A 23,683-nucleotide genomic window follows, 5' to 3' on the forward strand; every position below is an offset into this window, starting at 1 on the left:
CTCGTCAGAGCAAAATGAGAACACACGGGGAGCAAGGGGAAAGCAAAGGGCAGGGAGCTGAGTAGCACCTCAACAGTCACCTCGCCTCACACCAAATGCGTCTCCCCGTGCATCACTGGACTAGCACTCTGCTTACAGAACAGCAGAACCAGTCGATAATAATAATAAAAGAAAACTGTGAGCAGTTCCTCATTAAAGGGGAGCTCTAACAGGCAGATCCCAAGGGGAAGGCACAGTGGCTCTGCATGGACCCCGCTGCAGGATGGGTATGAGGCAGCCAGGGGACAAGAGCAGGGCCCCGCATCCCCACAAGGATCAGGATGCCCCCAGCGATGCCACCCGTGCTGAGCAGAAGGGGCCGCAGCTCGAAGCAGCACTGTGCAGACCCCAGGCAGCACCGGCTGGGCTCATAGCCGGCACCAGGGAGAATGGCAAGGCGAGGACAGAGCCCCCTGACCCCCCCCCGCCTTTCTTGTGGGTGGTGAGAATAGTGCTCCTGCAGGCCCCTCTGCCTTGGAATGAAAAGATCTTTTGCAGAGATTAAAATGAATTTAATATTTCCACAGTCTGGTATTTACATCGCGTCTGCAGCAGGTATTGTGTGCCCCGTTACAGAAACGCCCCCATGGCGAGGCCGGCAGCAGCACCACGGGCCCCCGGTGCCCCCCAGCTGCAGGCCTGGGGACACAGCATGTCCTGGAGGCCTCGAGCTCACAGCCAGGGCAGGGTGTACATGTCATTGTGCTGGATCAGCGCAATGACGCCTGGCTCAGGCTGGTCTCTGGACAGCTCTCTGTGCTGCGGCTGGCGCGACAGGCCCCGCAGATGGGAGAGGGGTTCCCCCTCCCTTTGTTCTGGGATTGATTGCGGACATGAGCAGTAATTTGGTGCCTGGGACGTGCACTGGGGGAACAGATATTAAACTTGCAGCCTGATTAATGCAATTACAGAGGAAGGAAAAACCAGCAGCATGCTCCACGGAAACATTTTTACCATCTCCGGTGCCGGAGGTGTCGGACGGCACCAGCCACGCCGCCACGCCAGGGCTGCAGCCGCTGCAGGGCCAGCACTGCACTCCCAGCGCCACGCTGGGATGACTCCGCGCCGCCACCTGCTTCTGAACTCCTGGTGCTGACCCTGATTCAGGATCCTGGAGATGGGGTAACGGTGACTCCTGCAGCAATGATTTTTGCTATTTTAGCTGAGATTAAAGCCTGGTTTGGGGGACCATTGTTTGTCTCTGTAACCATCAACAGCTCTTATGGAGCATTTTATTTAAGAGGATGGGAGAATGAGCCCGTTCCTTGGTCGGTGAGCACGTCCATGGGGGAGAAGGGGACCGTGGAGCAGCAGCAGTCTTGCAGCTGCCTTCAGGCCCCATTCTTGCAGGCTGACGGGAAGCTGGGTGGCAGCAGTTGCTCCGAACCCGTACCTGGCATGGTCCAACAGCGGCGCGGGATGCAGGACGGGAGCACCACAGCACGCCGCACCTGGCTCCGGGACAGCACGGGCACAGCACGGGCGATGCAGCGGGGACCCCCGCAGGGGTGCTATCGGGTGACCTGTGGGCAGAGGGGATGCGTTGGGCTGGTGCCAGCCCCCGGCTGCCTTGTGGCACCTCTGTGACACCAAGAGCAAGGTCTGTGATGGGGTCTCCAGAGGCCAAGTGCCACCTCCCCCAGCAGCAGATCACCCACGGGGGAAATGTGCCCCTATCTTTTTCTGTTTGAAACAGTTTTCCTGAAGAACTGTTTTTTCAGTGTCGTCTTTGCTAATGGAAATGGTCAATTTGTTGGAAGTGGGCAGTTGACCTAACGCACCGGCTGATGCTCAATGCAAGAATTATGTGAGCAGCCTCAGCAGGTGCAAATGTGATTTGCTCCTTGCATTTGACAGGGTGGTTGTTCCAAAGTTCAGCACATGAATTATTTGTGAACCCCTTGCTCTGGTGACAGCTCCCACTTTGGGGTCTGTCTGCACAGAGAGGCTTTGGGCTCAGTTAGCAGCTGAGAAAAACAAATAAATAATACAAAGAAGGGGAAAAGACAAAGAGCTAAAAGTCACGCTGCAATTACTGGTCAGTCAAGGGTGCCCAGGCCAGAGCAACCTTCTCAGACATCCACAAAAACACTTGAGCAGGAAAGTGCTTTTTGTGCTCCAAAATAATAGCAATAATGAAAAAACCTCCCACATCACTTTTTTAATACGATAATTTTACGGCAGGGGATGTGGGGTGAGAAAAGCTAAAGCATAAGGAATAATTACACTCAACTATATGAACAATGATTACAAAATTATGCAACTGATTAACCATGACATGTATGTAATTACTAATGAGTTTGATAAAATTTTAATTATACCTTGTTCTTTGGGGCATTCAGCAAGCCATGAAAATAATAATCACGTAGCTCTCTGTCACAGATGACTGCCTCAGACGGGGCACACAGGCGGATGCGGGGCTGCGCAGAGCAGCCTGCTGCCCCAGGGGCTGGCAGCCCAGGGCTTGGGGCCAGGAGCCCCAGCACGGCCTCTGGGGCTGAACCATGCACCCGTGGGGTTTTGGATGGGCAAAGTGACAGGACCGACACGGGGTCGCTGCTATGGGTGAGCTCACCCTGCCCCTCCGTGGGGCTTGGTGCGCGCAGACGAGTGGCATACACCCAGGAGAAGTGCGGCCTTGTCCCCCCACCAACTCAAGGGACGCTTCCCCGGGTGTTTTAGGAGAAGGCTGTGGGGCTGCTCCCGCAGCACGGACGTACCTTGGTTGTCTTCACTTTGTTGCCGCTGCTGCAGCTCCAGCCTGAGAGGTCGGGCAGGACCTTGCACTCCTCCCCGTCAAGGCAGGGCTCCATCTGACACCACCACTTCTGCAGCACGATGGAGGCTGGCACGAGAGGGGCCGTCAGCGCGGCCTGGTTTGGGCTCATAGCATGGGGGATGGTTTGGGAGCGCCAAGGGGGATGCACGTCCCCACACAGTACAGCCAGCAGGTCCAGGCCCCTGTGTGGGTCAGGCCCTGCAGGAGCTGCATCCACCTGCTCAAAATGCCTTGGGGTCCTGGCTCTGCAGAGCCGGGATCTGTGCCACTGGGTTGGCTCTGCACAGCTCTGCCCCTCCTAATGGGGGCTGCATTTGACCCAGCTGCTCCCAGCTGCCTTCGAAGCATCGCACTGGCTATCGCTGTCCCCAGTAAAAGGCAAAACATCAGCCCTGTCCTCATTCCCAAACGAGCAGGGGAAGCAGCCTTGTTCCCTGACTTGCTCCAAGCTCCACCACTAATGCAAAGTGACTGCCTATTACTGCTCAGCTTCGTGAGACTCTTGTCATATACGCCTAGTGAGGGTAAGGAGAAGGGGCTTCCCTATCTTTAGGAAAGGCAACACATGAAAACTATATGGGACAACGAAGGCCTTCCCTGACAATTAATCCAGGCCCTTCTCGGTGCTGTGCAGAACTGCACTCGCAGGATACAGGCAATTGACTGAATCAATACAACATTGGCAGAGGCTCCCAGCTGCTCCCGGTAGCTCTACAGTGACGGCACATGATGCCATTTGATAAAATAGAAATGGCCTGAATTTTGCTGGGTGCTCTTCCCTGGTGACGGTGCTGTGTGGCTAGAGGCACGTCCGTGCCTCCAGCTGCAGGCGCGTGGGCACGCAGGGACCAATGCCGTGGCACCCAGTCCTGGTGCTGCAGCATGCCGGGGAGCTTGAGCAGGCAGAGACTGTAGCTGGGCAAGTGGAGGGTCCCCCAAAACACCTCCCTGTGCCCTCTGCTTCACTGCAGCAGCTGGCAGGACCGAGTTGGTCCCGGGGCAGGTTCAAGCAAGCAGAAGGCCCCTGCCACCAGGGAAGGTACCACTGGGGCTGCCAGCCGCGGTACTCACCGTCCACGCAGGATGGGGCCGCCCGCGTCGTCCCCGCCACCTGCCCTGGGAAGCAGGAGCACTTCACTGTCTGGGAGCGCTCCTCGATCTTGTTCTTATTGCAGCACCTGTGAGCTGCGATGACCTCGCAGGTGCCGGGCTCGACGTGCACTGCACGGGAGAAACAGCCACATCACACGGGGATACGGCCCCGGCCCCCCAACACGTGCCATGACCGAGGGATGGCACAGCCCGGCCACGGGCAGGGCTGCCCTGGCCCCCGGGGGGCTCCCCGGGGCTGCTGCAGACGTGGGTTGGTGCCATAGCTCCCCAGCCCACCCGTAAGGGGAAGCACTGGTTCTGCTCCAGACCCCTGTGTCTGAGCTCCCAGTCCGACAGCTCCCACTCCCATCCCACCAAGCAGAATTAACAGCCCTTTGCCACTGCCAAGCCAAGAGCCTTATTGAAACAAACAAGCAAATTAGTTAACTGGGGCTGATAACGAGCTGCAGGCTTTGCTACAAGAGGGGATGGCACATCGTGTCGCCTTGGGTTCCAGCAGAGGAACACCACCCCCAGACCCTTAACACCGCAGCTGAACACGACGCCCTGCCTCGCTGTCATGCACCACCCTTGGGGTGGAGGAGGGAGAGCCAGGTCTGTGCTTCCAGCCTGCAGCGACACAGAAATGTCACGCTGTTCATCAGAAATCTGGGCTATTCTGCTGCTCCCCTCTCCCAGTGCCATTAAAATATTAAGGAAGAAAGAAAACTAATGTGCTGGCTTATCACCTCTGGGATCTGGGTTTAGAAGCTAGTTAGCATCGCAAATCAATGAATTTCGCTGGGTAATGGCCCACACAAGCACAATACAAATTAGCCAAACAGGGCTAGATAGGCTTTATTCCCATGACCTGAGCAGAAGTGATCCCTGCAGGACCTGTTTAATGAGCACCGGAGGAGCAGGCTCAGAGCTACGCACCCAGACACCCCCGTGCTACAGAGCAGGCTGTTATTTATGCAGCAGGCAGCTGCCAGGCGGCGAGGGGGAGAAGGAAGCCGCGTTCCTGCAGCGTGCTGTCCCCAAGCGCGTGCCTGCAACCACGGGTCACATCACCCGTCCTGGCTGCCTGCTGTCTGCCCTCAGCTTGGGGACAGGAGCTCATCCCCTGCCGCCTCCCAGGGCACAGGCAGGAGCCCCAGGGAGCCCCCAACAGGACAGGGGGCTGCGGGGAAGCCCCTCTGCTTGCAGATCTCACCTTCCACTGCAAACACAACCCAAGCGCAGCCACTGTGGGCACTGGCCGGGCCCAGCCGTGCCACAGAGCCCACGGCCAGAATCTGCACACCCACATGCCCTGCGCCCACTGGCACACGGGCAAGGCGGACTGAGCAATTATTTGCCTTTATTTATTGTTATTTCATGGTCATTTTCTTTTAATGAACCATCGCTTTCATTTCTGCCCATAATAATTACACAATTACCTATCCTGGAAGTATTCTGTAATAGCATCTTTGGCCATACATTTTATCCTCCCTTTTAAATGCCATCATAATTCAGTTTTAATGACGATTTCCACTCTCTGTATGCAGAAATGATAGACTTTGCTGAAAGTGAAAAGGAAAGCAACTCATTACAGAATAAACGTGACCACGCTTTGCTTTGTTTTTATGGTGAATGGGATTTTTCAGGTGCTGAGGAATGTGCAGAGGTGCCTGGGTTTGGCTGCCTGTGAACCCACACTCCCTCCATGCCCTGGGCAGCCCCTCACAGTCACTCACTGCCCCGTGCACCACAACCCACATCCCCCGGCCCAAACACAGCATTTCTTACCCTCCAACTTGGGTCCTCACACGTGTTTGGAGGTTTGACTTTTTTTGAAGCCTCTGTCCCTGCAGAGCTTCGTTACCATAGCTTGTCCCCGACCCCTCTGCCCCTCCTGCACCGCTCACAGCCTCTTGTTTTCAGCTAATTTAAAAAGGCTCAGCAGAGGGAGAGCTGGGCAGAACTGAGAAATCGCTCATTACAGCCATTCAATAGGAGTTCGCTAACAAGCCAAAACCCTTTTAATTTCCTCAAAAAGGTGCAGCGGGGAGATAAAGGGAAGCCAGCCTCTCCTCGGCAGCACCGTGGCTGGCTGGATGCAGCACAGGACCCGCAGCCCACCCCACAAGGCAGGAGCCGGCTGGGAGCTCGCAGACACCGAGCTCCCCCCAGACAGATGGACACAGCCATCTCCATCGCCCCCCTCGCTGTAACACCCCTGCCTCCGGCCCTGGCATGCGGGCTGGGGAAGGCAAAACCCCAGGCAGACAGGAGATGCTCTCAGGTGAGATCGCTCCCGGGGCAGCTGGGGGACATCCTAGGGGAGTGGGGCCAGAGCCCCCCAGCACTGTGACACATCTCAGCTTCCTGAGCTCCACAAGGGCTACAAGGGCTCACTGCCCTCCTGCGCCGTGCCCGCAGGCGCCAAGGGCCGGTGCCGGGGACCTCTCGCTGAGCAGGCCGAGGTTTGTGGGTGCTGCAAGATGCGGGCAGACCCCAGCATCAGGCACACCCTGGCAGGAGAGGCGGGCAGTGCCTGGGCTGCCCAGCCACCGAGCGGCTCCTGGCATGGGAAGGAATTGCTGAGAGTTTGAGCATGGGCACGGGGACAGCGACTGCTGCCCCAGGGCTCCCTGCAGGGCTTTTCTTGCTGAGCAGCAGGGAACTTTGGAGCAGATAGGGCTGAAAAATGCAGGCCCAATGGTGTGTTTAACACCAAGTGCAGGAAACCCCAGAGAGCCTGGGACAAGCTCCAGAGCTGCTGGCACACTTCTCCCTCCTATTTAACTGCTACTCCCCCGCTGGAACCCTTTAAGAATCTCTTATCTAACAGAACCGTAAAGGCATTGTAAAAGCACAAGAGTTTTGAATCCTGCATGTAAAAATAAAATAAAAATGCTGTCCTACTCTGGCTGACCTTTAAGTGAGCAGCAGAACATGTTTTTTTATGGCACAACCTGGAATGACACACTTTGTCTCAGGGAGCTGCGGGCACTGCTCCACATGTTCGGTGTAAAATATCTGCTCGCTGGTGGGAAGTTGCAAAATGAAGTCAAGTGCAGTGTAAGTGCTGGACAGAGCCCAAACCCTCAGCGTCCAGAAGGGCAGAGCAATGCCATTAAACCACTGCACACCCTTGGGAGGGCTGCGAGGCACGGGGGCACCAGGCAGGGGCCGGGAGGGCAGTGGGGTCCCAGTGCCCTCGGTGCATGGACGGCGCAGCCTGGGGCCGAGTGCCCATAGACGGCCCTGCATGGCAACAACCCCACCACTAATATTCCCTAAATAATTAAAGTCTTAAAAATCACTACTGCCTTAGATACATGCATTATTTAAAAGGCTTTCGGAGAGAAGCAGGCCTGTTTTTATTGCTCATTATCACTGCACGTCAGCTGAGATTTTTTTTTTTTTTTACTACCTCTTCATATCAAAACTTCAGATCATACTCCACTCCCCTCTGTGGCACGTGCAAGTGCACACACACCCATGAACTGCTTATCCAAATCTGCAAACAGAAAAACAGACGCATGGGCTGCGTGGAGAACAGCTGGAGTTGTGCTCACACACGAGAAATAAACTCGCACGGGCACACTGCAGCACCCATGAACTGCTTATCCAAATCTGCAAACAGAAAAACAGGCGCATGGGCTGCGTGGAGAACAGCTGGAGTTGTGCTTACACACGAGAAATAAACTTGCACGGGCACACTGCAGCTGGAGGACACAGCCACCACCACGCAGCGTCTCCCTCCACAGCAGGGGCACCAGCTGCAGCTTCTAGAGAAGATGGCTTAGGAAAACATCCCAGCTTGATTTAAAGACTGTGCATGAGGGGGAAACCAACGTCTCCCCACACAAGAGGGAAGCTTGCAGAAGCACCTCACAAATAAAAGCCACTTAGCTGCTGTCCTCACTCAAAGCAGTGACACGCCGGCCAGTAAATCTCTAAAGATATCAGAAATCAGTGCTCTCCTTTCACTCAGAGAACCTCATTTCCTGAGAGCTAGTCCCAGCTGACCAGGTCTTTACTTCTGCCCTGTGTTGAGTGATGAATGCAAAGGAAGGCAAAAATGGCACTGATTATCAGCATTAAGGGGCTTATCTGAAGATGCTGGGGCCACCTTTGTGGGAGCTGTATGTAGACAAGCAAGGCTTGCTCATCACATAAAGCTCACCGAGTTTTATGTGGGATTAAATTGCTGGTGAATCATTCTTCACCGAGGAGTCTCCTTTTCCATTTCCAAATGACTTAGTCTCTGCACAGGGTTCATGTGGCTATTTAAATGCAACCAAATACACCGGGACACACTGCTCTGCTCTGACACATTAGCACACATTAGCATTCTCCACGTGTGAGGTGAACATAAGTGATCAGACCTTATTTCCAAAGCCAGATGCTTAAAATGCATTGTTTTCCCGAAAGGCTAACAAAGAAGATCTGCACACATTCTCTCCTTTCGAGAAATTCATGAGCTCGAAGGCTCTGAGATGTGGCTATATTTTTGCAATTGCATATTTTCTTCTGCAATTTTTCATTTTCAGGTGCCACACCTGTGACTAAACACGATACTATACATGGCCAAAAGCACTGGATGTGTCTATCCTTCTGTGCGTGCAATTCATCAGCACCTCTGACTCTGGGGTTTGCGGGGTGCAGGGGTGCAGCCATCCCATCTCACACCGCCACTCCAACTCCACGTGCAGAAACACAACGGGGGCTTTCCAGGAGAAAATGTCATTGCAACTAAGAATGCAACCTCATAAAAGTGCACTCCCAACATGACCTTTACTAAAAAACTGTCCTAAATGAAGAAAAAGCACAGGACAGACAAGAGGGAAATGAATCCCATGAACCACAACAAGCAGACTAAAAATTCCTGCTTCAAACACAGAAATTCAGCCCAGGAAAGCAAGAAGCTGTCAGTGCAAGCACGCAGAATTCCTTCAGTAACCAGAAATGCAGGATGTACAGGCAGAAACTTTGCTAATACATAGACAAAGAGTGAGGTCAAACTTTTAAGTATTTGCTCCTATTATGCCCTGTTTGCTGTGGGTTAGAATTTGCTTGAATAAGAAGAACAAGATTTGGTCCGCTGTGGATAAGTCTTTGCGAGTGAAAAATCCCCAGCCCTCTGCCTGCGAACACATGAATACATAAGTGTTGTCTCCTCACATATGGAGAGAGATTTATACATAATTCACACCCCACAAATACACTTGGGCATTTGCACTTTTAAACATCGGTGAGTCGCGGCTTTATTAATTCCAGGCCTGACTCTTCCCCCAGGAAGCACTTGTCCCTCCAAACTGCCCCTGGCTGCAGGGAAGCGGGGCTGGGCATTGGGACCAGCTCAGGAGCCTGGGGCTGAGTCCTTGTGCCCAGGCCCACGCGCTCCTGGAAGGGAGCACAGCACCTGTAGAGCCTGCGCCAGCTGGGATGGGCAGTGGGAGCCGGCCGGAGCAGCGCTTCTGGGAACCTGTCCGGCATCATCCCATGGAGCAGACACTTGCACACCCCACAGACCTGCCTGCCACAGCACACCCCTTGGCTCCGGAGTCACTCCGATGCAAACACCCCACGGGGCGATGCCCCACGGCAGCGTTTTTGGTAACGGCTTCACTTCAGGCCAGGCAGGATCCCACCTGGGTCCTACAGGTCACCTGCCAGTACCTGGGGAGTCCTGAGCTGAGGCCAAGAAGTAATTCCAGAGATGACTGAGGAATTTTATCTTTTCATGCACCTGCGGTTAGGATGAGGGCAAAGCAGGTAACTGCTGACTAGCTGGTTGATGGAGTCACTCTGGAGATATGTTTTGGTTTTAAGCAACGAGGATGGGGATTATAGGATTAGAAGTGCTTTAACTGTCAGGGAAAAATGACAGAAATAGGACAGGGTTAGGTGTGGGGTCAGGCAATAGCACAACTATTTTCAAATTAACCCTTGAATGCCATCTAATAAGGTAATAACCTGGAAATATGGACACAAAGCTTTGCTTTCCAGCTCCACAGAGCAGCTGGGCTCACCAAACAGCAGCTTTTAAATAACCCACGTTAGATGCTTACAGGGCACAGCTCCAGCTCACAGGTAGCGGGGCCAGGAGCTCCCCGCATGCGCAGAGCCCTGGGAGCCTGGTGTGCAGTGGCACGGCCACGTGGGAGGCACCGTGACCGGGGACCTCGCCCTCCCACCCCGGTATGGGCTGCGTGGGGCCACATCACCCCCACAGGCCTCACATGGCACCCACCAGGGGCCCTGGGACAGCGTCGCGGAAGCGCGTCGCGTGTGGACAGACGTTGCTTCCCCTACCTGAATGGCTTCTGTGGTGGGTGGAGGCCAGTGTCAGTCTTCCCCATAGCATGGTAAGGCAGAGAGTGAGCACTAAAACCCATTTGCTCAAGCTTTGTATGTCTCTTTCACTCATTCTACCAAAAACAAGAAGAGAGAGAGGCGTGCAGAGGACGAAGGGCTGCGGAGGGGCCGGGTGGCAGGGGCACGGCCACAAGCAGCGGGGATGCGCCCGCCTCCCTCGTGCTTCGTCAGCAGCAGCCACAGCTGCAGGACAGCAAGAACCACGTCGGCAGTAGCAAAGATGAGCGATATTTACCTCTTACTGGGGCTTCACGCTAACACCCGTGCATCTGCCAGCCACAGGTAGAAGGGGTCTTTGCAGGGGGCAGACATCAGCGCATCTGAAAGGGGAGAGAGAAACGTCGTGTGGGTGTGCTGCCGGCTGGGCGGTGCCGGTCCCTGCGGGGCTGCAGCCAGGCACCAGGGAGGGCACGAGGCACAGGGGACAGCGGGGCAGGTGCCCACAAGCCCCCCCACCTGCAGCGGGACATCCCCGGTTGCTCGGCCCGTGACGCTGCTCGCCCCGTTTTACGCCAGCGTGACTCCACCTGCTTCAGAGGAGTTGTTCCATATTTTTACTGCTGAGAGAGCAAAATCTGGCTCGTTACGTCATTAATGCTGATCACAAATACCAAATACACACTAAGTGCATGCGGGAAGAGGCAGCGTAAATCACCAGTGAACCATTCCTCCTCCCAGCAGGGAGGTCCCTTACAGAGACACCCAAGTTTTGGTTCCCGTGGGCTGGGCACTTGCCACCAGTCAGACAGACCAACCAACCACCAGACAGACTGCCAGACCTCGTGCCCTCACCAGCCACCCTCCAGCTCAGGGGGCGAGCACCACACGGGAGCTGCAGAGCCGAGCAGCCCAGGCAGGCACGGCACGGGGCCAGGAGCCCCGCCACAGCAACGCCGGCTTCTGGGGCCGCTCTTCCCTGCAGCACTCTCACAAAATTTGTAAGAGCGCACAGGCACAAAGCTGCACCGTTATCTCCAAACACACCTGCTCCCCCGTAACAAGGGCTGGCACTTCGTACCCACCTGCTTATCTCACCAATGGAGCAGCGCTGCTCTGCCAGGGATGCTCACGGAGCAGTGCAGCGTGACTGGTTGTGCCAAGGGGACGAGATGCTGGCTCCTGACAGGGCTGCCCCTCTCCCAAAGCACCACGCAGGGTGCAGGAGCTGCCTCCCAAACCCTCCCTGTGACCAGCCACTGGAAACAGCTGGGAGCTGGCAAAGGAGCCCGCTGGCCTTGGCCCATGGTGCTGGGGGGCACGGAGGATGAGTGGGATGAGGTAGGTGGGGAGCAGAGACCCAGGCTCCAGCAGGGACCCCAACAGCAGCTCCCTGAGCCCCGAGCTGCGCCTGGACCAGCAGCATCCCGCTTCTGGCTGGCAGGCGGTTACCTCCCTGCCCTGAGTGCTCTGCAGTGAAGGAAGGGAAAACCACAGCACTCGCACCACGACCTGTGCACAGCCTACACCCGCGTGGGAGAGCTGGCACTCCCTCCCATGCCACGCTGGACCGCTGGGAAGGAGCCATGTTTTACACCATCTGGAGCCCTTCAGGAAAAATCCAACCCCCCCAGAGATTCAGTGTTTCACTTTAACTGCTTGAAATATGCTCTTCGTAATATTTATCAGCTGTGGCCCCAAAGGTGGAAACAGCTCTGGGGCTCTGCAAGAATCAACAGGAGAGAACAGCCCTGACAGCAAAATCTCTGCCAGGTGTGATGACAACTTCACGGCCTCGTTCATCGCCTGCTGAGATCTAGCAGGGTCCCGGGCAAGTAACTGTCCCGCATAAAGCTTCAGTACCAGATCGTAATTTATTGATGAGAGGCCGCACAGATGAGCGGTAACAATGCTGAGGCTTGGGAGCGATGCAGGCGCCATGCGGGTGGGAACCTGCCCTGTGGGATTGGGATTGGGATCGGGATTGGGATCATCCCCATGCCCCAGCCCCAGCCCCAGCCCCAGCCCCGCCACTCGCAGCGCAGCAGCCTGCTGGGCATCAGGACCAGCCGGGACTGCTGGAAGAAGAAATCTTTAATTTCTAGCAATCTTCTAAATTGGTGTCTGTTCCAGCCCAGGCTGGGATGGTGAAACATACTCATATAATGAAGTGCCAGAACAGAAAACACTGACATTTTTAATCAAAACAAAGTGATTTGAGGTGGTAAAGGGCATTTCTTGTTTGAAGCATTTCAAAATGAATTGGTCTCTTTTAAACTGACATTTCAAAATGAAAAATATTTCATTCCAAAATGCTGATTTAAAATGATATTTTTCCATTTTGATTTTCCTAGCTGAGAAAAAACATCAGAAAGTGTCACAAAAAAACGTTGATGTTCTCCCAGAAGAAGAGTGATCTTGATAAAGACACATTTTGGGCTAGAAAAGAATTTAAGGCAAGAAAATTCTCCGTATTAGTGCTGCGGGATAGCCAGCAAGCACACCGATGTACAGACCATGGAGGGCACAGCTCTGCAGGTGACCCGGTCACGTCCCTGCCCCGCTGGGTGACAACAAGCCCTTCTGCCCCGCAGCCCAGCTCCAGGGGCCCTGGGGTGCTGCCAGAGCCTGAGCTTCGCAAGGGTCCTGCACCACATCCCCACTGCTGCCGAGGCTGTGGCCGCCCCAGGGCCGAGGGAAGCAAAAGGGGACCCGCACCCCACACCTGGAGCGATGGCAGGGAAGGGGCTGGGAGCCACCCATGGCACGGCCAGGACCTGGCTGTGCCCAGAGGGCTGAACAGTCGGGCCGGGAGGGACACCCTGACCGAACCCCCCCAGGGTGCCCCACTGCCAGGCACTTCCCTCTGCTGCTGCACCCCGTCCCACCGGGCCCGCTCCCCCTTATCTCACGGCTCCGTATTCCCAGCTTGCAGCTCGCCCCGAACAGCATGGGAGAGGTGCTGAATGCTAACGAGTGGCAGCACGGTGCTACCACAGACGTGGCTGCTGATGAGCCGGTGGTGGTCAGGCAGCGGCAAGCAGGGGCCGGAGGGGCTGCGGGACCGGTAATGGGCCCGGCCTGAGACGCTGCATCGGCTGAGCGAGCCCGTAGGGCGAACGAACTTCGAGGGCGAGAACCCCATCCTTGAGGTGGGAGTGAACGGTCGTGACAAGGCTGGGCTGACTGCCTCGCGTAAAGCCGTGTTTAGGCAACCCCTGGCAGGGCTGTCAGCTGAATCTGATCTGCAAGAGGTTTCCTCAAAGCGTGCATTTCCACACAGCGCTCTGCACTGTGATAGTCCCTCCAGAGTTGTCACAGTCCACCTTGTAAATATTGACACCAGCTTCAAGCCTGCACCATTTCCTCAATGAAAAAGCAAACAGCCCTCGGAGCTGCTCCGGTGGCAAGGCTGGGCAGCGGGGACATGGTGCTGTCCTGCACCTCCACACGCTCCCATCCCACGGGCGTGTGGGGCCTCCATGGATCTCCCAGCCGAGCCAAAATGCAAGCACGCTGCTCGCCTCCACCCTGCGCAGGACAGGGATGCGCTTCCAGTGTGAACTATATTTAGCTCAGAAGGCTGAGCTGTGTTCTATAGTCAGGGAGCATAAATAAAACAGGGAGCTATCAATAATGCAGCCCACACCATCCACGCCGCACTTCGTGGGGAAGCCACCGCAGCAGGCACAGTGCTGGTGGTGGCACAGCCTGGGGAGCACGTGGGTGCTGCGAGCGGCGCGGGCACGCGGAGGCACCGGGTGCCCCAGCAGCAGGGACTCAGCCCTACGGCCATCGGAGCTGGCTCCGCTCCTCAGCCCCGCGCTGCCACAGGTACTCGATCCTCTCACTCATGCACAAATTCCCCTTAGAAAAACACAGCTTTGCAGAAATTGCTATTTTGACAGTTATCAACCTCCATCATCGTGAGATTGCAGCTACAAATGTTTGGTCTGACTTGAAATTTTTCAGCCTGGAATGTCATTTTGAAATGAAGAGTGGTGTTCTGGCATGTCAAAGCACTTAATTTTGATTGAAAATATCAGTATTCTCTGCTCTGTTCCATTTTGTTTGGAATTTTGTGATATTTTTCATTAACATTTTTGGTTAGCTGTTTTCTACCTATCCGGTCCAAGCTGGGACCCGAAGGAACTGCAAGGTGCCCGAGCCTCTTCAAAGATAAATCTCGGTCACGTGCCAGAGCCGAGTTTGGCTCCAGGTGTGCCCATGTCCCTCCCATGTGGGCACGGGGCCACCGCCCCCCGGAGCATGCTGCTCCCGCGCCCCCCTGGCACCACGCTGCGGGGCCAGCCCCAGTCAGGCCGTCAGCCCCCGCCTGGCCAGGACGCCTGGCGAAACACCTGGGTGCTGCGGAGGGCACCGGGCGCTCCTCGTGCAGGCATCTCCACCCCCGGCACACGCGGCCGGAGCAGACCGAGGCGGGCAGCAGGAACCCCCCTGCCCGGGCAGGAGGAGCGGGCACACACCAGCTCTCGGGGCCGAGCAGAGCCCCAGCCCTCCTGAGCACCACAGTGCTGCCGCCTGGCTCGCGCTGCAACCCTTCACACAGCACTTTTAATTTTTTAGCACGTTTGTTAAATACAGCACAGAGCTATGTAGGAGGAAGTGCCAGTGAACTACGCAGCAGTTAATCATGAGCAGCCACGGGGATCTCGGCACTGAAGCACTGCTATCATTTCTAAGAAGTCACAGGATGTGGAACCTGGAGACTTCTTCTGCCTCTTCATTAAAGTGGCACGTAAAGCTGTGACCTGCAGCCAGGGCTGCTCCATCCGCAGCTCCGCTGGAGCGCAGCCCGGCGCCCCGTGGTGCTAATGAGGGACTCTCTGTCACGCCAAATTACACTCTGAGTTTTGGGAGTCTGGAGCCTTATTTGCCAAGGTCCGTGTGAGCTGGATAATTATAGTTAGCAAAATTCCACCCGAAAAAGAAACAAAAAAGTGGGGGAGGCTGGCATTTTCTGTGCCAACTAACACAAGAACTCCCCACCCCAGCTCTAACATCACCAACCTTTGCACACACCTACAGATTTCCAGTATTTTTAAAGCTATTTTAGTCCTCCTGCTGTTTCAGCACACCTTGGAACCTCGGTGTTTCTGTTGGGTGTCAGAAGAGGAGCGTGCTTTGCTTCCACAGAGCCCTGGGCAGCCCCACACCCTGGCCAGAGAGGAAACCTCTGCAGAGTGCAGCAGGCACAGAAACCTTTCTGTGAGTGCTGCGGGAGCCCCCATTGGTGGGGGCAATTTTATTTTGGAACTTCCCTGAAGCATTGTCAGTCCACCTCAGCAAATGCCCCCACTGCGTGGGAGCCAGGAGCGCAAAGCTGCAAACTGAAGGGAAGCGATGAGCCCAGAGACATTTTCTGAACAGGACAAAGAGTGAGGATAGGCAAGCCCTGCTACTGAAATTACACCGAGCGGGCTGAGGAGCTCCTTCAGCCCCCGCACCACGGGTCTTGCTAGGAAGGCACACGCTGCGCATCACCGGAGCCTGTCGCTCAGCATCACTGACACCAGGCATCGGGCGAGAGTAGCAACCCGCGCGCAGCCAGGAGCAAACCCCACAGCCGCTGCCGGCCTCGCATGGCCCACGTGCTCGCACCTCCACCGACTGCCCCGCTTTGCAGTGCTGCCTGCGGTCACGCTGCTTCGGGCAACCAGGAGGCAGAGGCCACAGGCGCAGGTTTCCGGGCACCAGCCCCCTGCGGGACACCGCACATCCCCGCCGTGCCGCACCGCCGCCCAGCGAGCCTCAGACAGCGGTGGCCGAGCTGAGCCCCCTGGTACCAGGGGGAGGGCTGGGCCCCCTGGCCCCCCCCTGCTCCATACTCACAGGCGCTGCCCTCCCCTTGGCCCAGAGCGCAGCTCTGCTGGCTGCACAGCAGCAATCGCGGCAGCATGGAGATGCTGCAGAGTCTCCAGAGAAGCTGACACCTCATCAAAAGATCCTGACAAGCGACGAGACACCTCCACGGTCCCCCGGGAAGGCATGGCACAGGCTCCGTCACGGCTCTGCTGTCAGCAATGAACGGGGGGGAAGCAGCAGGGTAGGTCTGGCAGAGAGGGCCAAACTCTCCTCACCCAAGGCTGGAAAAATCAGCATGATCCTCTATCCCAGGCAGGCGAGGAAACAAGACCTGCACAGGCGGTGAGGTTCGGGCCCTCACCTCCGCGAGGCTCTGCTGCTGAGCATCCTGGGGACAAGCTGCAAGCCCTGACCACGGCCGGGGGCCCTGGAAGCAGGATGCTGCCACCCCCGGACACAGCCTGACAACGGCAGCACCCTTCATACCCACAGCTTTGGGTTACCAGTGCCAGCCAGCAGACTGGCTACATCCTAACTCCCTCCACAGCACTAATGATGCTTAATTAAAGGCCAGGGTGGGAAGTCAGAGCTACTGAGGCTGCAGCTGCCGAGCTGGGGGAAGCGCGAGGGGGCTGGCGTGCCCACTTTGAGCTCCAGGCTGAGCTGAGCCCTTCCGTACACTTCACTTTAGCTCTTACCCTGGGTATGCTTGCAGGGTCTGTCCCCACGGCCCCGCAGCCCCAGCGCCGGGCAGGGCTGTGCCCACGAGGGCAGCGCCAGGCACGTGCTCGCCAACCCGACGGGGAGGTGGCAGCGGAGCTGACACGAACACAAAGCACTCATTCCCACAGGCGTGCTCTCTCCTCCTCTCCTCTGTGCTGACTGATTTCCAGCTCCTTCCTCATTCCTCCAGCATCTGCAGCATTTCCTTCCCAGCCAAGGTGAGCAGGAGAGTTTTTAACTTTAATTCGGCCCAAGCACGTGCCTGATTCCTGCCCCCTCGCTCAGTGAGTCCCATCCTCCTGCTGCTGCTGGCGCTCTGAAGGTCAGCTCTGCTGACAGCTCTAACCTCAGACTCATCCAGCGCCAGGAACCTCTCTCTGGCAGAGCATGGCCACGCATCGGGGTGTTGAAGCCCAAGGTCAGCAGCAGCCAAGTCAGCCTTGTCAGCGGAGGAAGGCAGAGCACTTGACAGCTCAACTTTCCCCAGCAGACTCCACTTCTCACCCGTGCGGGCTCTGGGTGTGGGTGCCCAGCACCGGTGGGCTGTCCCAGGGCACAGCCATCCCACACGGCCACGAGCTGTCCCAGGCGGCTGACGGCCCCCCAGCCTCGCACTGCGCTGATGGGGATGGCACGAGCAGGGCACGGCTGGTCTAGCGGTGCTCCTTCTCCCTACCCAGTGCCGCAGCACGCACCCGCTCCTGCCTGCCTCCAAGATGGGGCTGGTACAACTTGTGCCCCCCCAGACCACGGAGCCTACCCTCGCAGCCCCAACTGTGCCAGGAGCTCCCCTCCTGCACCCCCGGAGCCACTCCACGAGCCAGCAGGGAGCCAGAACCAGATCCTCCCCTGCCAAAGGAATTGTACCAGAGACAAACAAAGCAGAGGAAGATCCAAGCCTGCATCCCATCCGCTCCTGCCTGAAGCTTTGGCTGCAAGGGGCAGCTTGCACCAAAGCAAGGCAGCGGTTGGTCTCGTGTTCCCCTTCCAGGATGAGGATGCATTTTAGCACGGCTGTTACCCCTCAGCTCCCAAGCAGCACTTTGTCTCCCCAAACTGCAAGCGGCTCTGCGGGTCCGGGCAGAACCACCACACCGCCGGGACACGGAGCAGGGCCGGCCCCAGGCCCCACTCGGGGCGAGCCCCCCCGGCCGGCCGGGGCTGCGCGGGACGCGGCCGCTGCCTCCGGAGCCCCGCGGTCGGTGCCCGACGCCCGAGCCCCTCGCGGCCAGCCTCGGGGGAAGGATCCCGGCCCCGCCGCCTTCCCCGGCCCGGCTCCCCGGTGACGGCCTTCGCTCGGCCCCGACGGGGCGGCCCCGCTCCCCGCCGCCCCGCTCCGGGCACCCCGGCCCCGCCGCGGCAGGCAGGGGCGCGGGGCCCCGACGGCGCTGCCGCTCGGCCCCGGCCCGCGGCGCCCTCGCAGCCTGCCCCCAACTTTCGGGCCGGGCCGTACGGGGCCGTACCGTACCGTACCGTACCGTGCCGGGCCGGGCCGTGCCGCACGTACCTGCCGGTGCCGTCCGTGCGGGCCGGGGCCGCCGCTGCCCATGGCCGCCGTCCGTGCGCTCCGCCGTCAGCGCCTGCTCCGGGGGCCGCTCGGCCGGGGGCCGGCTGGCATCGCCGGGCGGCGGCAGCGCTCGGCTCCGCTGGGCTCGGCGCGGCGGGGCTGGGCGCGGCGGGGGCGGCGGGGCGCGGAGCCGGGCGGCCCCGGTGCCCGCGCCGGCGCGAAGGGGCGCAGCGCCGCCTGCCGCCGCCCCGGCACCGGCACCGACACCGCCACCGACACCGACACCGGCACCGGCACCGGCACCGGCGGGAGCTCCCGGTCCCCCCCCAACCCCCCGCCCCCCGGCCCCGTCGCGAGTTCGGGCTGGAAGGGCGCGGGCCCGCCCCCGTTATCCCCGGGCGGTCGGTGCTATCAGTCAGGTAGATTGGAGAGCTTCCTGACCCCGGACCCGTCCCTCCCTCCGAAACACAGCGTGCGGCGGCCCCGGGACTGTCCCGGGAGCGGGCTGGGCAGCACGGCACGGGACAGACGGGCGTACAGACAGACAGCGGGTCCCCCTCCCGCAGCACCCCCCACGGACAGCAGGACCCCGGCTTCCCGGTGACCCCACCAAAGCCGCAGCTTTCCCAGAGCCGACAGCTGCCAAAACTGGCACCGATCCGCGCCCAGCCCCGCAGGACACTCGCACGCCTGGCACAAGGGACCGAGAAACGGGCCAGGGATGGTTGTGCCCCCACAGCAGCTCCCAGACGGGCCCCCCAAAAAACCCTTGTGGGTCACCCCAGGACAGAACTCTGACAATGGACAGCAGCAGGCTGTAAAACAGCAGCAGACAAGGAAAGCGAGGTCAGATCTTCACAGCGATTGCTGCCATCGGTGTGTGGCACTGAAGGGACAGGAGTTGGTCTCACAGCCGCAGGTCAGCTGGGGAGACAGGTTGGAAATAGGTATAAGTCATTTTCTTTGCTTTATCCCAAACAGTTTGCGTCTTTGTGTTTTGAGGACAGCTCACAGTTTACTCCCGGACCTCTCACGCCACCAGCCAGCTGGGAGCTCTGGATGGGGTAACCCAGAGGAGGAAGGTCTCAGCAAAGCCCAACCTGAGCCACAGACCAAGGGCAGCTGTTCAGACAACCCACGTGTGGGCAGCTTGCAAATCTCATGGCCGTTTTCTTTCCGTGAGATCACCAAAGCCTTTCCACGTCCCCTTTCCCCAGCCAGGGCATCAGCCTTGGACTGGGCTCTGCTGAGCCCCCCGGTGAAGTGCCAAGTTCAGGCCACCCTTGCCAGGAGCTCCCAGTGCCTGGGTTTGTACAAGCCCAGGCTGCCCCACAGCGGGGCTCCTTGCTGCCACCCAGCACCCTCTCCTGTGGCTTTGGTGCACACTGGACCCGGCCTGGCTCCATCCTGCTCCCCTGGGCTGTGGCTCCAGCTCCTCCCATAGTCCGTGCGTCTGACAAGCCTCATCGTCTGACCTGGTTTTCTTTCTCTGATCCAAGCAGTTTCTGCAGCCACTTAGAGCAAACCACAACCTCTGTCTCCACAGGCCTTCCATCCAATGTCTCCAGCTTTTTTTTTTTTCTTTTTCCTAGGAAAGGATGCAGGACAGACAGTATTCCCCACTGGGAAGGTTTCTCTCCCCTCCACGGATCCGCAGCAGAAGCCCAGGCTCATCCCTTTCTAATCTTGGTTTGATTTATAGCGTCTCCAGTCCAGATCAGTGAAAACGATTAGTGCTGGAGGAAGCTGAGCACAGAGGCACTGCCTGGCCCCAGGCAGCCCCGATGCAGCTGCCTCCTTGGCCTTCTCCCTGGGCAGAGGCACCCTAAGTGCGTGCAGGAAGCCAGGCAAAAGTACTCCTGGTATTAAGAAGCCCTCGATAAGAGCACATTTCCTCTGCTATTTCACTAAATGGAACTGAGTTTCTTTCCCCCTTTTTTAAGGGGGAAAATTGCATTATCTTGTTAAGTTCCAGTTGATTAGACTTGGCTGCTCAAAAGAAAGGGAAAAAGCTCTGCAAGATTAATCCAAACTCCAGTTATAAGATATTAAGGAAATAAAAGCATCTTACTCTTCAGATCAGAGAGTTTTAATAATAACGGCAAAAATCAATATGAAACAAAATTAAATCTGCTGTTTATATTCATCAGGTAACTCGACAGAGAGTCCACAAATTCAAGTCTCTATTGCTGTGATAAGTAAATACAAACATATTACTTTCCAGATCACAAAGTTTTAATGGGAACGATCAAGAGCAAATGCAATCAAAACCACCTTTCACATCAGCCAAATTCCAATTAAATTAGGGCAGATTATTCAATAAGGAAGCATACAAAATCAAGCTCTTTATTGATGTAATAGTATAGAAGTACAAACTTGCTGCTTTCCAGATCACAGCATTTCAATGCAGGGAAGAATTAAGACTTCAGTTAAACAGATTTCATTTAAATTCCGGTGGAAGAGAACACGGTAATTTCTCTTCCCCCCTGACTTCTTGTTAGACTTCCCAGCAGCAATCTTCAACACTGTTCTCGTTCCTGGCTATGATTCTTCAAGGAGTCCATTATTTTACTGAAGAGAAAGGGAGGCGGCAGGGGGCTGTTCATTCCCCTGAAGCCTTTGAGAGCAGATTTTAGCACAAAGATCCCTCGGGTGGTGTGGAAGGGGTAAGTCAGTTTTGGTAGCATCAGAGAAGGGGCAAAAGCCAAGTGACTCGAGGAGATTCACCTGCTGACCTCCCCCTCTGCAGCAGAGGGAGGTGGTGGTAAAAGCCTGCAGGAAATACGCACCTGCACGGGGTCCTTCAGTCTGCCACAAGCTGCAAAGAGGTCGCGGACGAGCCCTGAGCTGCAGTGCTCCCAAGGCTTTTCTGCACTCAAGCACGAACAGACATGGAATAAAGATGTGTGGTTGCAATCACATTATCCCTTAAAAGAAATAACAATAAATTCTGAACTTCCCAATTACAGGGGACAGACAAGCCTTGGAAACCATTCAGAGCTGCTTCTTCTGTTGATGAATTATCCAGAGTGCAGAGCTATTGCTGAGCTTCACTGTATTACACTAATTATAAATTAATATATTGCTCATTACACAGTAAAGCTGTGCAGTCGACTAATGCACTGCTGCAAAGAGCTTATTTTAAAACATCCTCTGGTACTTTTATGATCAAGATGTTTAATCTACTTCCATACTGGCTTAAATGCCACCAACATGTCATTCTTTCACATTTTCTTACCAGAAAGTGCATTACAGCTCAGATATCCCTGGCTTCGTCCTACCTCCTCTGAGGCCCAGCAACGCATAGGAATGATGAACATTAGAAAGGCTTTTTTAATGATGAGCAGTTGCAGGAGAAATGAAGCAAAGTAGCAAAATTTAAGCCCTATTCCCTTGTTACTAGTTTTTAGTCAGCATTTAGCATGAGCAGAAATCCTCAGATGATGCAGAGCGGCACACAGAACCCCCGGGTTTAGATCAACGCAAGCAATCGCCCACTTGAGGGGAGCTGCGGCAGTTTTGTTGTGCTGGAAGGAGCTCGCTACAGCCTGGGGGCCGAGATGCCTCCAGGACCGAGTTTGGAAGCAGAAAGCTGGTGGCTTTTGGTGGGATTCTCCAGGACAGCAGGTCTGCCAAGTAAGTTAGAGGGAGCACCCGGAGCCGTCTCCAGAAGGGTGAGCTCCTGGTGCAGGTGGGCCGCGCGGCTTCGCTGAGCCGGGGAGCAGGGGGCAGAGGCCATCCCAGGCGGGAATCCCGGAGTGGGAAACGCGAGGGCAGAGCAGATGTCGTCCCAACTTGCCACAGGGGATTTTCCTGGAGCTGCCCCCCAGCACTTGCAGCCTGACTCAGCCTGTGACCGCCTGTGAACCCCGGCACGCACGCAGGCAGCACTGCGAAAAGGCTCACCAGGACGGCAGACAAGGAGGAAACCTCCCAGAGAGCTTGCGGGCACGATGAATAGGAGGAAACGTAGCTCTCTTTCTTGGAAAACAGCTATTAGCACCACATTGTCTCAGGGAACATTCCTGCAGCGTGTTTTTATGTCACACCATTCTTTCTGCGTAGTGCTTAGCATAACGGGAAAAAAACACGCCTACAAAACAAGATCAGCCTCGCACAGAAGTCGTTTCGGACGCTTCCATTTCCTTCTTTCAAGGAAAGCATCCCGGTGGCTCAGGGCGGGCTGGCCGCCCCCCGAGGGGAGGAACGGCCCTGCCAGGCCGCTGCTCCGCGACCTCGGCGGCACAGAGGGTGCGCTCGGCGCCCGGCCGCGGCTGCCCCCGCCCAGCCCCGGCCAGAAGGGGCTCGAGGGGAGGGCCGGAGGGGGGGCCGGGAGAGCGCCCGGGCCGTGGCGCAGCCTGTGCCGCCCCCCAGCGCCCGCCGCCCGCCCTGCAGCCCCGCGCCCCCCCCCCCGCAGCCCTGCGCCCCCCCCCCCCGGCAGCCCCGCGCCCCCCCCCCCGCAGCCCCGCGCCCCCCCCCGGCGGAGCGGCAAAGGAAGGGGCGGGCAGGGGAGGGGAGCGCCGGGGGCAGCCGCAGCCCAGCCCGGGGAAGGGGCGCACGCGAATCCTGCCGGGTGGCGCAGCGAGGAGGTGGAGGAAGAGCTGGGCAGGACGAGGTCCTCACCCAGCTCCGGGCCGGCAGCAGAGGTTCAGAGGTCCCTACGGTTAGATAGAAAGGGACGGTGAAATTTGAGCCTCCTATCGAAATGCAGCGAGGAGCCTGACCTTAGCCATGTTCCAGCTCAGGGAGCTGCAGACCAGCAGTTCCTCCAAGCCTCCCTCGTTCCTGTGGGGGAAAGAGCAGGGAATAATTTAATTGGAGCCAAACAACAGTGGGGACACCCAGGTGGTGCGAAAGAAGGCAAGAAACGAAGCAAGAGCTTCAAACAGGAGCGTTGAGAGTAGGCATCAGAAAGCGGAGTGGGAAGGGGGGGGTACGAGTTTGGGCATGTGTGGACCTTAATGTGACAGACTGCTAAGCAACTTGAAGCTAGGGATAAAAGGAATACAGGGAGTACTGAATAGCATCCATAGGTTGACCTTAACAGTCTGCTGTAATTAAGCAAGATCTAGCCAAGGGTGCAGGCTAAAGCACTCAGAGCTTTACAGAGGTAGCCATGAAGTGCTTCTGCTCAGACCTTACAGAAGACCTGTATAGAAAGGAAGAAAGCAGCTCCCTTGGAGAACTGAGAGCACTGGAGCACGCAGGTCCTAGCAAACAAACTCAATTTTGCTTTACAGCAGGGAAACACGGTGTTTTTTCAGTGGGTTTTTTGCTGTTGTCATAGGAACCCAGAGGAAGGGAGGTGCTGAGGTCAGGCTGTGCAAGAGACACCGTCTGAGCTGCCAGGTCTTCCAGCGGGAGCGTGTTACTCCAGGTCAGTTAAAGCTGCATCCCTGCCGGGGCTG

General features: G+C 57.1%; 1 protein-coding gene across 2 annotated transcripts; it reads right to left on the reverse strand.

Annotated features, from left to right (window-relative positions):
* Positions 1–687: 687 nt before the first annotated feature.
* Positions 688–18,329, reverse strand: TAFA3 (TAFA chemokine like family member 3). Of its 2 annotated transcripts, XM_035561539.2 has the most exons (7): positions 18,276–18,329; positions 10,739–10,839; positions 10,518–10,602; positions 10,220–10,335; positions 3,890–4,039; positions 2,760–2,884; positions 688–1,562 (listed from the first exon to the last, which is right to left on the reverse strand). In XM_035561539.2, the coding sequence occupies exons 4-7, from the start codon at positions 10,332–10,334 to the stop codon at positions 1,551–1,553; spliced, it is 402 nt and encodes a 133-aa protein (XP_035417432.1). In that variant the 5' UTR covers position 10,335; positions 10,518–10,602; positions 10,739–10,839; positions 18,276–18,329; the 3' UTR covers positions 688–1,550. The 2 variants fall into 2 exon arrangements, with proteins under 2 accessions (XP_035417432.1, XP_050571325.1); XM_050715368.1 differs by lacking the exon at positions 10,739–10,839 and having other exon boundaries at positions 18,276–18,320.
* Positions 18,330–23,683: the final 5,354 nt, after the last annotated feature.

Source organism: Cygnus atratus, chromosome 24 (assembly GCF_013377495.2).
Source record: "Cygnus atratus isolate AKBS03 ecotype Queensland, Australia chromosome 24, CAtr_DNAZoo_HiC_assembly, whole genome shotgun sequence".
Taxonomy (NCBI): domain Eukaryota; kingdom Metazoa; phylum Chordata; class Aves; order Anseriformes; family Anatidae; genus Cygnus; species Cygnus atratus.